Genomic DNA, 15,412 nt, shown 5'->3' with positions numbered 1-15,412 from the left:
CCCAGGAATTCAGGTATTGATTTAGGCTATAACAGAAGGGGAATAAGCGGCTTAACAGAAGCCTAAATTTTAAAATACGGTAGTCCCCTCTTACCTGATAGGGACATGTTCCAAGACCCCCAGTGCATGAATAAGTGCAAGACCCCCAAGTGCAAGACCCCCAAGCCATGAACAATACCAAATCCTATATTTACTATTTTCCCCATACATACATATACCTATGATAAAATTCAATTTATAAATTAGCCATAGTTAGAAATTAACAATAACAACTAATAAAAGAGAACAATTATAGCAATTTACTGTAATAAAACATATGTGAGTATCGTCCCTCTTTCTCTCTTTCTCTGTCTCTCTCTTTCTCTCTCTCTCTCAAGATACCTTAATATTTTCAGGCCACAACTGACCACAGGTAACTGAAACTGCAGAAAGTTAAACTGCAGATAAGGGGGACTATTGTCTATTGTACATGTTTTCTAGGGTATCACCTATGTTATACTTGTTTGCTTACCTTTGATTTCTGGGCCATTTTAGATTTCCTGCTCCTTCAGAAGCTGCAGGCTTTCCATCCCCACACTTCCTTCCCAACCTCCCCCAGCCCTAGCTTCTGGTCCTGTCCTTCAACCGCTGCCAGCATCCCCAGTGACAAAGTGGCTGAGATGGGAACTCATGTGTCTTGGCTCCTCTTCTCGTGGATGGATCTATAGACCCGTGGAGGGAGTGCTGACTTTCTGTGACCTGAAAAATTGCACTATTTCTCCTGCCATTATTATCCCCACTGTCATTTTGCAGCTGCAGGCAGCATGTTACCAAAACCAATATTATTCTGGAAGCATTTCCTGTCCCCTGACTCATCAGACTGCAGCGCTGCTGCTGGAGAGCAGGGACCTTCGCCCAGTCCAGTGGTTCTCAACCTTGAGCAGGCATCAGCATCACCCAGAGCCCAACTTCAACCACAGTTGCTAGACCCAGCCCCAGGGTGTCCAGTTCCACACACCAGGCGAGGAGTCTGAGAATCTGCATTTCTTACAAGTCCCCAGGTGAGGCTGATGATGCTGGCCCAGGGACCACACTTTGAGAACCACTAGCCTGGTGGTTACGCACAAGATTTGAAGCCAGACCTACACAGAGCTAAATCTTCACTGCCACGTACCATTTATGTGACCTCAGACAAGTAACTTAATCTCTCTGAGCCTCAGTTTCCTCATGTGTACAATAGAGAAAATACAAGTGACCTCATGGGACAGTCATAAGGGTAACATGGGATAATACACGTAAAGCCCATAGAATGGTGTTCTGCACACAGCAAGCATTCAATAATGGCAGCAGCTTTGTGCAGCTGATGACAGATTTCTCCAGCAAGGGCTCTGAGCCCCTCAAGTCATCATCCATCTCAGATTGGAAGTCTGCATTTTAACAAGGCGCATGAAGAGGCAGTGGAGTCATCAAGGCTTAGAAGTTTAAGACCTTTTTCCTTACAGGTAGCAAGAAGATGCCTTTGGTCCAAGCCTGCATATTTTCTGATGGTTGAACAAGGGGAAGTTTCCCTGGCCCTTTTGTCCCTGTGGGGAGAGAGCGTCATTTGCATCTCTCATGGAATTGGAAATTTGAAGCACCGTCATCTCCCCTTCATTCCTTTCTTCTTTTCATGTATTATTCCTTGTCTCCAGACTTCAATGGTAGATTTCCTGCTTGTGATTACCAGGCAGCTGCTGCTGCAGCAAATTCATGCAGAATCACCAAAAACAATGGTTTACTTATTGTATTAGCAGAACTTCTACCCTCAAACTGCAAAGAAAAAAAAAAACAGAACTAAAAGCAGTAGCCACTCTACAGAGGGCACCAGTAATGACTAAGCAAAAGAGCACCTTTTCTTGCTAAATGAAATGAAAGGAAGCATATTGGTTTTTAAGGAATTCTAGAGCCCTGGGTGCTTTCTCCCCATCCTCAAACTCAAGCACGTTTGTAAATGAGCCAACCATACTGCAACTGTACTTTGACATCAGTCAATTCTTTATGTTCCTTGAGCCCAGCATACTATGACTAAGGATGACCTAGGACCAGAAACACTTTTAATTTTCTAAAACAAGCTTCTTTACAAATCCTTGACCGTTATGGAATTTCATAAATCCAGCTCAGTGACATACTTTGATGTAATAATCGTTTAGGAAGCTAATTAAGAAGGCCAACTCACAGCTCCCCCATATCACACAATCGGATCCCAGAGCCGCTGGTCTTTGCATTTTAAGAAACTAGACACCCCGAGAGCCCTGATAGGCATGAGCCCGGACCCCCACCCCAGTGTGAGAAACGCAGCCCTCTGTGATGTCTGTTTTCTTAGCTTTCCAGTAGCATGACCCTCTCCCAGGGTTGCCCAGGTTTCGGAGGATCAAGTCAATTTCTTTTCTTTGCTTCCATCATCATCTACTTCATTTCCATTTCTAGGAATCTAATCAGCCCACCAATGTATAAGTTGTATTTTGAATGTTGTATAAAGTATTTATCCACAAAATTGAGGAATTGGTTGGTAGGTGGGACAAAAATACTTAAATTCTTTTTGCTTTGCTGCTGGAAGTTATGTATCTCTCAGAGGGGGAACCTGGACAGCAGAAAAACAGGCCTTGCAGAAGGAATGCTGCTGAAAGCAAGTCATTTCCCTGGCTAGACCCCACTTCCTTATCAATGACTAAATAGTCGGCACCGTCCAGACAGTAGCTACTGGCCCCTGCAGCCATTAAGTACTAGGAGCATAGCCAGTCCAAAGTGAAATGTACAGAATACATACCGGATTTTGAAGACTTGGTACAAAGTATGAAAAAAAAAATGTAAATATCTCATTAAGACTCTTTATATTGGTTCCATGCTGAAATGGTAATATTTTTAATAAGTGGGTTAAACAAAATATATTACTAAATTAATTTCACTTATTTCTTTTTCATTTTTTGTGTGTAGTTACTAGAAAATTGTATGTTGCATATATGGTTCACATTATATTTCTCTTAGCCAGTGCTGATCTGGAATTTCACTGTCCAATATGACAGCCACAAGTCATATGTGGCTATTTAAAGAATTTACATTTAAGTTAAATTAAAAATTCAGTGCACCAGTCCTACCAGACATATTTCAAGCTCCTAACAGCTACACATGCCTGGTGGCTACTGTAGTGTAGATCTACTGATGGTGTAGACACAGAACATTCCCATCTTTGTGGAATGTTCTATTGCACAGATCTGACCTGGTAGTATCTATACTGCTCTGAAGTATTTTTAACAGTCCATCCTGAGCTCATCTGTGAGTTCATGTTAGAAATTCTACTCTCTGGCCTACCCCTAAACCCAAGTACTTTCTCTTCTGCTCAACTCCTGGGTTACATCTGTGTCATAGTTCTGAAGGGCCCTTTGTGGAGAGCACAAATACAAACAAACCATCACCTTTGTCCCTTCTCAGGCTCATCATGCAGAATCACCAAAAACAATGGTTTACTTATTGTATTAGCAGAACTCCTACCCTCAAACTGCAAAGTGACCTGAAACCACTAGGGACAAGAAAGGAGGGTTCTTTATGTTCCTTGAGCCCAGCATACTATGACTAAGGATGACCTAGGACCAGAAACACTTTTAATTGACTCAGGGTCCCTGCAAAGTGACCTGAAACCACTGTGTACAATGGTTTGTCCCTCCTTTCTTAATCCAAGACCGCTGTATGAACTTTCTGTAGCTGCTGTAACAAATCACCATACACGTCGCCGTTGACAACACCATCAATGCATTCTCTTACAGTCTGGATATCAGAAAGCTAGCTTCAAAGTGTCATAGAATTGTGTTTCTTCTGGAGGCCCAGGGAGAGCCGGCTTTCTTGCCTTTCTCAGTTTCTAGAGGCTGCTGCATTCCTCGGCCTTTAGTGACATCACTCTGCTCTGCTTCCCTCTCCACCTGGCCTTCTCCTCCTTCTGACTTCCGACCTCGCTCTCATAAGGACCTCTGTAATTACAATTGGGCCCCCTTGGGCCACACAGGATAATCTCCCCATCTCAAAATCCTTCATGTAGTCACATCTGCAGAGTTCCTGTTGCCATAGAAGATAACATATTCACAGTTTCTGGGGATTATGACTTGGACCTCTTTGGGGGACCATTACTAGCCTGCACAACCCCCATCTGGAAAACCAGCGTGCCTTGCTGACCTCTGTGTGCCATGTGAAAAGGCCCAAAACTGTGTCTAATATGGCAAAAACTCAAACTCCATAGGTTTTCCATTAAAATGCTTTCATAGAAGTCCAACAACTCTGAGAACTTCACAGTTCTCAAATGCACTTGCTCACAAATCTGAGGCTGAGGCAAGAGATGAGCCTTTCTATTAGGAGATTGTATCATTACTCCCAAGGGCTTGCTTTATCGGGCCATTATTGTCACCTTTCCCCCATAAAGCCACCACCTGCATGCGCTCTAACCACAGGAGAAATGATTTGGCTAGCAGTCAATGACGGCCCATGTATTATGCCCATTCTTGGCAGAGAAAGATGGTAAGATGGCAAGGAGTCCTTCATCATGTTTGTCATGGAGGGAAAACCAGCTTCTACTAGGAAAAAGTATGGTGGCTCACACCTGTAATCCCAGCACTTTGGGAAGCCGAGGGGCACAGATTGCTTGAGCTCAGGAACTCTAGATCAGCCTGGGCAACACAGAGAAAGAAACCCCATCTCTGGAAAAAAGAAATTTAAAAAAGGCAGGAAGGGGCAGGGATAGCCATGTGCAGTGGCTATTCCTATAATTCCAGCAGCTACAGAGGCTGAGGCAGGGAGGATCTCTTGAAGCTGGGAGTTTGAGATCAGCCTGGGCAACATAGGAAGACACTCGTCTCTAAAAAAAATTTAAAAATTAGCTGGGCATAGTGGTATAGTCTCAGCTACTTGGGAGGCTGAGGCAGGAGGATCACTTGAGCCCAGGAATTTAAGGCTGTGGTGAGCTATGATCACACCATTGCACTCCAGCCCTGGACAACAGAGTGAGACTTCTCTCAAAACAAAAGAAAGAAAAGAAAAGGAGGGTAGAGATAATGAGCACATCTCTGAATCACTGCAGAGGCCTAAGGAGAGGACCATGAGTGAAGAAACCCAGGAAAAATTCTAATTTTGTAAATGATTCATTACAAGTACACAGTGAATATTTTCGAGTTGTAAACAACATTAACTTTCTCTAGGTAGTGAAAGGCCATAAAATAAAATCTCACATGCCTCGTTGAATGGATGCGGAAAGATATCAAAGCAGAGTTAGCTGGAAGCAGAACTAAGATAACTCATGTATAGAAAAAGTCATCCAAACTCAAATTATACAGTTATAAATTCTAAAGTACAGTTATGACTCCAAAAACATGACAGCAATGATTCCCAGAACATGCTGACCCTTCACACAGCCAGTGGGGTGAGACCAAACGCTGGACATCCCCAAGAAACATTTAGAAATCAAGTTGAGCAAGTTCTAATTATGGAGCAACAGAAATAATCCTCCAATAAAAGGTCACTTGACTTGCCAAAGAGTCCCAAAGTTTTCAAATCCACTTTATTAGAGTTAACTTGATTTATTATAGGTTATTCCACTTGTGCACTATTGGACACTTGTGCACTAATCAGGGACAGTAACTCTCTATCCAACTGAATAAAGAAAACAAAAACAGAGATTGACTGGGCCCCTCTCCTCCTTCCTCCAGTCCCTCTTTACTAAAACTCACAGGCTTACTCGCATGCTCTGTTCCTCCCCTTGGAGCACAGCTGAGGTCTTCACCTCCTGTCCCTGTCACTCAGCTCCTGTCTTCTCCCAGAGTGTGAGATTCACAGAATTCAAGGAGATAATCCAGGGCATGAAAATTCTCCTTCCTGGTCTTTGCCATGAAAGTCAAGGAACAGGTTCCAGGGCATTCGGGTATCATTTCTGAACTAGGTGGTTCCATCACAAGAAACAGGTGCAAATGTATCAGCAGCCAGGTGGCTAGGGCTACCACTAGCTCATCCATGGCCTTGGTGTACATTAGAAAAAGGGGAACCTTCTGCCAGGAAGTGTTCTTAGTTTGGGGTACCCCCAAGTAAAGCCAGGTTCAAGGACTTGGGGGTGGGTACTACACTGGGCCGTGATGCCAGGAAGCAAGGGTGATGGGGAAAGCCAGTAAGAGATGCATCAGGGAGCTGATGACTAGCACAGGGAACTAGGGCTCCATCCCTCAGCAACCCCTGGGGAACTGCAGCGAGTGCCTCAGAATTGTCTTTCTCAGGGTCAGGAGGCTTCAGGAGTTCACATCTCTGCACTTCCCACTTGCCCTGCATGGGCTTCTCTGAAGCAGGAAAGCATGCAGAGGGGCAGCCCCTTGACACAGAGTAGTGCCAGAGGCCCTGCTGATGCCCGCTCCAGCAGCCAGGATTCCACCAGGGGCTGAGAGGATGTGGCCCAGACCACTAAAAGCATATGCTGGTGGGACCCAGCCCAGACCACTAAAAGCATATGCTGGTGGGACCCAGCCCAGTCCTGGGCTGCAGGCCCTGACCCAATAGGGCACAGCTGGATTTCTGATCCCATTCAACCCTGAGCCAGGCACATTCTGTGCAACTGCATGTGGAGGACCGGCAGAACCCCCTCTGAAATGAAGCAGCCAAGCCTGCAGCACTGAGAGTCCCGGAAGGACCCCTCCAGGAGAGACACAAAGGACTCAGAGGCTCAGAGGATAAGAGTTGAATGGCCCAGGAGCTTGAGGAGCTGCCAAATTAGGACACACTGAAAAATAATACTAAGAAGTTACAATTAGGCCTGGCCTAGCCTGGAGCTTACCTACCCACAATGCCCGGAATCCATGGAAACCTGAAGAAACCGCCAGCCTTTAGGGCCTACTGGGATCTAGTTACAGTGACATTCACCCTGAAGGCAGTGGACACTCTTATCTGTCCTTACCCCAGCCAAGTTTATTATTACCTTAAATGAGAGCCCTAACCTACCAATTCCAAGTCTTAAGGGAACAGTAAGAACTACATCCTCAAGGATCAGAGAGACTAAAGAAAGCAAAGCTACAGATCAGAGGGAACATGATGAGGATCAGTGCCTGGGCCTTCTCCATCTTCCAGATTTGGGTCTCTTGGGAAATACCCAGAGGCAGGGAGAGGAATAAAGAGCTCACTAGAATAAAGCCATGCACTCCCTCCCCGCTCCTCCAGAGACAATGCTCTTGGTTGGTCTGGAACATCCTCTCCACCTTCCTCTTCATCCTCTAGCCCCTCAGCTTGGTCCTCCACATGCCAGATGCCATCACAGACTCTGAGCTCCCTCCCACCTTGCTCTTGCCCTCACCTGGAGGGGAGAGGGAGGGCTGCATCCTCCCAGGTTGACACTGCCTCCCTGCGTGCAGGTATCCCTTCCAGATACTGATTTCATCTCCTTTGGATATATATATATACCCAGAAGTGGGACTGCTGAATCATATGGGAGTTCTATTTTTAATTTTTTGAGGAATCTCCACACTGTTTTCCACAGTGGCTGTATGAATTTACATTCCCACCAACAGTGGGAATTTCCCCCAGAATTATTCGCAGTAGCCAAGATGTGAAAACAACAGCGACAGATGAATGGATAAAGAAAATGTGGTCTACACACACAATGGAATATGATTCAGCCTTAAAAAAGAAAGACATTCTGCCATTTGCAACAACGTGGACATACCTGGAGGACATTATACTAAATGAAATAAGGCAGACAAATATTGCATGATCTTACTTACATGTGGAATCCAAAAGTAAAAGTCAGACTCACAGTAACCGAGTAGATGAGTGGTTGGCAGAGTCTAAGGAGTACGGGAAAAGAGGAGATGGTGGTCAAAGGGTGCAAACTTACAATTAGAAGATAAGTAAGTTCTAGAGACCTAACGTACAGCACAGGGACTACTGTTGATCACCATGTATTGTACATTACTAGCAGAGTAGCTCTCAAGTGTTCTCACTACACACACAAGCACGCATGTACACACATAAGCATGCACACACACAAAAATACACATACATTCACGCACAAATGCACGCATGCACACACATGCAGGCACACACACGTGCACACACAAACATACACACGAAAGGTGACTATGTGAGGATATGTTAACCACATTATACAACCTAAATATATATAATTTTTATTTGTCAATCATTTCTCAATATAACTGGAGCATAAAAGGACACTGCCTCCCCTCTACCCTGCCCTACTGGGCCCAGCAGGTGGGAAAGGAACACAAAATGCTAGGTAAATGAATGAATGATTTTTTAAACAAAAATATTTGTTCTTGATATGCTAATTGGCCTAGTCATCATAATTATAACTCTTGAGTATTTTTATACTGTAAAGTGCCCTGAAAATGCTTCAGTATTAATGACATTTTATAATAAATTTGGGAAATTGGCAGGAATTCCAGCAAGATCCTAGAAAAGGTTTGGAAATGGGGAGAGGGTCGCCTAAAAGAGTTCATGCAGTCAGCAGGCTGCATCTGCGCTGGTTATTGAGAACAAAAAGAGGCAGACCAAGACACAGGACCAGCCAGGTGCAGTGGCTCACGCCTATAATCCTAGCACTTTGGGAGGCCAAGGTGGGTGAATCACTTGAGCTCAGGAGTTGGAGACCAGCCTGGACAACATGACGAAACCCCATCTCCACAAAAAACTAGGCGGGTGTGGTGGCTTGCACCTATAGTCTCAGCTACTCAGGAGGCTGAGGTGGGAGAATGGGAGGATCACTTGAACATGGAAGATGGAGGTTGCAATGAACCAAGATTGCACAACCTGGGTGACAGAGCCAGACCCTGTTTCAAAAAAAAAAAAGACACAGGCCCTCATATCAAGTTGATGTCACCCAAAACCCTTGGGAGCTTTTATTTCCACAATTTATAAACCAATTTTCTCTTCAAAAAGACACTCAATGACAATCACCCAAAGATCTGGGTCAAAAAAAAAAAAAAGCTGGTACTCAGAAATGACTTCAAGTATTCAGAACCAGGGAGGTGAGTTTCTTTAATCCACTGCACATTAAAAACTGATAAAGATTGCACATGAAAGAAACGGAAGAAATGGGTGCAAATATACTGGGGCTCTTTTTATAGTCCTGGAGTGTGAGAATGTTAATTAAAGGTATCTCAGAATTGGAGAAGATCTGAGAAAGGACGGAGTGAAAATTTAATTTTAGGGATTGTTTTATCAGGTTAAAAAAAAAAGACAATTTCATGAGTTACTTGCAGTTATCTCAAGAACTTCATGAGCCCCCCCAAAAAGCTCCAACTGAAACTGTAAACTGTAAGAGACCAATTTAATGAAAACCTCTCAGCCAAGTGAGGGACCTCTTAACGGTGAAGAACACAAATGAGCAAACCTGGGGGCATTAAATGAGCACAACAAAATTTTAGGTATCATTAGTGTTGTTCTTCAAAGAATCATACTCGTCCATTTTTTAAAACAAAAGTTTAAAAAAAAAAAGCACAGACAGAACTTAGCAGTTACATGGACTGGCTCAAGTAAGAAGCTAGAAAACCTAGTCTCATTGCATATTTCAGCTTCCACCAAATGAACGTCCATTCTGTTACTCCTTTTCACACCTGGGTGAATAATAATACAGTTAATAACTAACTGCCATTTCTACCCTTCCTTGGGACCACATTCTGCTCAGCAACTTGACACACAAGTTCTCTAGTCCTCTCAATGCCCTATGGGGAGGCATTGCTATTTCTGTTTTGCAAGTGCAAAAACTGAGTTACAGGATGGCTGAGCAAATTGCCCAACATCACTTAGCTAGTGAGTCGGAGAGCTGGGTCTCAAACCCAAGTCTGTCTGCTTCCTAGGTCAAGTCATTTGTACTGTGCCACCATACAGCAATTTGTAGAAGCATAAAGCAGGTATGAAACATGCTCAAGGGAACCCAGCCAGATCAGACAGGGATGGCACACCAGTCCTTGTTCTTGGACTCTGCTCCTGAGCCACACTGTGTCCAAACCCTGACAGCCAGCAGGAGTGCTCTTGGCTTGTTCATGCCTGTAGCAGCCACATCCTTGAGTTGCAAACAGAAGACACCCAATCCAGCCAACAAAAGCAAAGGGAATTTCTTGAAAGGACATTTAGGAGTCACAGAATTAGCAAGAAAGCTGGAACACCAGGCAGAAAGTAGGCAGCTCTAGAGACTGGTGAGTTGCAGTGAACGCTTCTCTTGCCAGAACAGATTGAGAAGGGATCTCTTTGTCTCTCTGCTCTGATTGTCTTGGCTTGGGTTAGACTAGAGTATCTACTGGGAAAAAGATAACTTCCAAAAAAGAAATCATGTTCCAGTAGCTGAACCACTGCAGTGCATATCTGTTAGGGGCACGATTAGCATAGACTGCAATGCAAGGGGTGCGTCCTCAGGCTGGGCAAAGCACCAGCATGACAAATGAATCCCGGGCAGGCTGTCCCTCTGAACCCTCTATATGTGACCACATATTAGTTACAGTGCCTACATGTACTGCTCAGACAGGTTAAGTAACTTGACCAATTAATGAAAAAAGAACTCAGATTCAAGCCCAGATAGTCTGACCGCTGGACATGTGCTCTTAGCCACGATGCTTGTTTGCAGTGCTGGGGAATCACAGGGGAGGCAGTAATCACTGAGGGGCTGGGCAAGGAGTCATCCTTCTTGCTGACTTCAATACTGATGTGGATAGCCCACCAAGCACCATAATGTCTCAGTTTTTTCACCCCCTTACTTCCAACAACCATTTCCATCTTTACACCTCAACCACCATGTCTCATGTCAACCCTGGATATCTTAGAGCTTGTAAAAATGCACCATTTCTGAAATCTAAATGTCAAGCCCTCTGCCATGTGGCTTCCTCATATACGGCCAGCTCACCAATTCTAGCACCTTGACTGCAATAATAGAAACTCCATTCAATTCACTCCCCCACTATTACCATTAACAACTCCCTCCTGCCTTCACTTTCTTCCTTACCCACCTTAGATTCTACGGTCTATTATTATAATCTTTTCCTTGCATCTAACCCAACAGCCTTGACTTTCTCTCCTTTTCATTCTCGTCCAGTGAAACTCCAACCCAACCACTGACCTTCAGTAGCACTGGAGCTACTGAATGTCTCTAAGAAAATATACATCTGGGCTGACTGGAGTATCTTTAAATTTATGGCCACAAACCTCAAAAAAAGCACTAAACACTGCCTAGAAATCTTACTATATTTCTCAAGTAAATTTCTTCCCCAATGTCCATGAATATTATATTCCTCCTTTTGCTGCTCAACACAGCACAGGCCTTTGCCATCTAGTGCCCCCTACAAGTCTGTGGACTTCACTGCAAAAACCAAAGTGATCAGACAAGAGCCCCACTATTGGTTTACTGGCCCATCTACAAACATATCTACACCTGAACTCATTCTGCTCTGTTTTCGCTCCTACAATTGTGGGAGTAATTTTCATGCTTCTCTCAAATGCAGGAGGGAGTGTTAATAGCGTTCCTTTCCACCTTCTTAAACCCTTCATGTCTTCAGTTATTCCTTCTTCAGCAGCTTCAATCTCTCTTTCTACAAGATTATTCCCTTGAAACAGCAAATATGGTACAGTATCTCCCATCTTGAACAAAGAAACAAACCACTCTTAATACCACACTCTCCTTCATTTATCCTTTTTTTTTTTTTTTGCTTTTGCTTCCTCTCATAACAAAACTCTTAACTTCCTCACCTCCTTATATCTCTTCAGTCCACCCCATTCAGGCATCTGTACTCACCTCTCCAGTGTTCTTGTCAAGGTCACCAAATGACCTCCATGTTGCAAAATCCACTGCACAATTCTGTTCTCATCTTACTCAAACTCTCAGCAGCAGCATTCCGCATGGCTGGCAATACCCTCCTGTTTGAAAAATATTCATCTCCTGGCTTCCTTGCTCCTTCACTCTCTGGCTACCCTCTCACTCCAGTGACCATCTCTTCTTAGTCTCCTTGGCTGGCTTCTCCTCAACCCAACCTCTGAATGTTGGAGGGCCTCAGGAGGTCCTGTCCTCTCCTCTGTTGATTAATTCTATCTCTTTGGGGTGAGGGGGGCATCTCATCCTGTCCCATGGCTTAATCACCACATGTTAATAACTCCGATATTCATTGCTCCATTCCTACCTTTTCCCTAAAATTCCAGACTTGTATAGCCAACTGCTTCCAAGGATCCTTATTAACCATCTCCCAGAATTAGAGCTCTTCAATCGTCTCACACACACACACACACACACACACAGCCTCACCAGGCTTCTCTAATCTCAATAAATGGCACCCCCATCTATCCAGATGCTCAAACCAAAACCTTCCTGGTCCCCACTCTCTATACCCACTCATCGGTGGGTGCTATCAGCCAACACAAATATTATCTCATTCATGTTCTCTACCTCCACCTCCACCACCCTTCACCAATCCATCATTTACCTTGGCCACGGAAGAGCCTTCACACTTGGCCTCTTCTTTGCATTCTTTACACAGCAGAATATCTCTGCAAAACATAAATTAGCTATTTTGACATGACTTTTAACACATTTTCCACTGCCTCTGGAATGAAATCTGAACTCCCTACCATTTCCTGCAGGTCCTGAAATATGTCATCCCTTAATCTTTCCAAGTTCTTCTCAACACAGTTCCTCTTGTTCACTGTGCTTCAGCAGACTTATCTCCCTCTGTCCTTCCAATTTCCTAAACTCTTTTCCACATCAAGGCCTCTGTCCTTACTTTGTTATTCTGAGATGATCTTCCCCCAACTCTTTAAATGCTTGGCCCATTCTGCTCCTTCAGGGCTTGGCTCAAATACTACCTCCTTATAGATGCCTCCATGACCTTCCACCCTGTGGAACATGGTGCCTCCCAGTTCCTGGCATTAGCGAGTATTAATGGAGTGCTTCCCAGGTGTTGTTATTAGTGCTTTTTATTGATTACCTCTTTTAATTCCCTACCACCCTAGGAAGCAGGTACTCTTATTGTCATTACCTTACCCATCTTGAAAAGAAAAAAAAAAAAAACAAGGAAACTGAGCCCAAAGAGATAACAACTGTCCATAGTCAACTAATCCTGGGACTTAACCCTGTGCAACCTGCATCCGGCCTGGCCCCTTCCCCACCACACCCTCCTGCCTCTCTCATATTACTTGGTGTCTCTTTCCAGCACTTGTTACAATCTGGATATTGTCTTGTTTAGTTATTTCTGTATCATCATTCTCCTCAGTAGAATATGCATTAGTTCATTTTCATACTGTTATGAAGACACACCCAAGACTGGGTAATTTATAAAGAAAAAGAGGTTTAATGGACTCACAGTTCCAGAGGGCTGGGAAGGCCTCACAATCATGGTGGAAGGCAAAGGAGGAGCAAAGGCACATCTTCTATGACAGCAGGCAAGAGGACCTGTGCAGGGGAACCGCCCTTTAAAAAAACATCAGATCTCATGAGACTTATTCACTATCACAAGAACGACACGGGAAAACCCACTCCCATGATTCAGTTACCTCCCACTGGGTCCCTCCCATGACACACAGGAATTATGGGAACTACAACTCAAGATGAGATTTGAGTGGGGACACAGCCAAACCATAACAGAATATAAGCAATGTGTGGACAGAGACTTCTTTTCTCCATCCCAGGATCCCCAGGGCCTGCCACATGGAAGGTGCCCGACCAATATTTGTGGCATGAATGAATAAGTGAATGAATGTAGATGAGGTGTAGATCAGGGAATGAAAACATTTCTAGCAATAGCTGCTCTTATTTTGGTGCCAACAATTGTCATACTTCTGTGTGACCACAGAACATAGGAATGAATCATTTTTTTAAACGATTGCATAACATCATGTATGCTTTATATATTTTTTCAGAGCAGATTTACTATGCTGGGCCTGTCAATAATCCTGAATTTACTATTCCTCAGGTAAGATATTACTTAATTTTTGTATTAAATAGTTTGTTTCTTGAAGAAGTCTAGAAAAAGGGGGAGGGAAAGGAGGAGAAACCAAGAAAGAAGAGGAGGAGTTAAACAATTTAAAACTTATCCATAGGCCATCCCTGCAAAAACCCTTTCTTCATAAAACTGCTGCTTCACCGTGGGCACTTGAAATTTCTTGACACGCTGACTTTGTCATTTTGGCATTTAATATTTTACATGTCGGTGAACCTTAGGGAATCCTCCGAGTACAAACCTCCCACTGAGAGGGATGCCGGCGTCTTGTCCAGCAGGATTGTGGCATCTGTGGGGTTCCATATGGCAGTGCTGCTGGGCTGTGTGGGCGGCACCACGCATGTGCTGGGACCGTGCTCAGGAGGCTGGCAGTTCGGAGAAAGGAAGACGCACAAGCCACGGAGGCGTGAAGGTCCCCTGGTTACTGTCCTTTCACTGTTACTCATGAGCTGCCACTAAGTCAATAAAATGCCCATATCCTTAGCATTTGCTGGCAAAGCTTACAGCTCAGAGTAGAATTTTCCACTAATCCCTTTCTGTTCAAGATAATGTGACATTATTAAATGGCTCAATTTACATCACTCTGCTATAAGCAATAAATGTTCAATATGCTACCCCTCAGATAATTTTTTTTTTTTTTTTTTTTTTTTTTTGAGACAGAGTCTCATTCTGTCTCCCAGGCTGGAGTGCAGGGGCATGATCTCAGCTCACTGCAATCTCCGCCTCCCGGATTCAAGCTACTCTTCCACCTCAGCCTCCCGAGTAGCTGGGACTATAGGCACGCACCACCATGCCCAGCTAGTTTTTGGATTCTTAGTAGAAACAGAGTTTCACCATATTGGCCAGGCTGGTCCGAAGTCCTGACCTCCTGATCCACCTGCCTCAGCCTCCCAAAGTGCTGGCATTACAGGCCCTCAGAGAATCTTATGGAATAATATGGAAAGGATCACAAAAATGTGATCTTTTAAAAATGCATGCTGATGTATTTAGTACCTGTGAGATTTGATTATGTGTATATAATATGTAGTGATCAAGTCAGGCTATTTAGGATGTCCATCACTGAATACGTTTTTGTTAACTATAGTCACCCTACTCTGCTATCAAACACTGAATTTATGTCTTCTATTAACTGTGTGTTTGTACCCTTCAATCCACTTCTCTTTATCCTCTCCCTCTCCTCCCCTCCCTCTCCACTCTGGTATCTATCTTTCCACTCTCTATCTCCACGTGATCATGTTTTTTAGCTCCCACAGATAATTGAGAATAAACAATATTTGTATTTGTTCCTGGCTTATTTCACTTATGATAATGACCCCCAGTTCCATCCATGTTGCCACAAATGATAAGATTTTATTCTTTTTTATGGCCATATAGTATTCCACTATGTATATATACCACATCTTCTTTCTTTTTTTTTTTTTTTTTTTTTTTTTTTTTTTTTTTTT

General features: G+C 43.8%; 1 protein-coding gene across 6 annotated transcripts in view; it reads left to right on the top strand.

Moving 5' to 3' along the window:
• LY86 (lymphocyte antigen 86) overlaps nt 1–15,412 on the top strand; it is a 63,223-nt gene that overhangs the window by 43,798 nt on the left and 4,013 nt on the right. For 3 of the 6 annotated variants that reach the window (XM_023221142.3, XM_023221144.2, XM_023221141.2), the window contains exon 5: nt 13,888–13,940. In XM_023221142.3, the coding sequence (XP_023076910.2) occupies nt 13,888–13,940 (53 nt within the window). The other 3 variants (XM_023221145.3, XM_023221140.3, XM_023221143.3) reach the window with 3 other exon arrangements.

Source organism: Piliocolobus tephrosceles, chromosome 5 (genome assembly GCF_002776525.5).
Source record: "Piliocolobus tephrosceles isolate RC106 chromosome 5, ASM277652v3, whole genome shotgun sequence".
Lineage (NCBI taxonomy): Eukaryota > Metazoa > Chordata > Mammalia > Primates > Cercopithecidae > Piliocolobus > Piliocolobus tephrosceles.
This window is presented reverse-complemented; position numbering and strand designations above follow the sequence as displayed.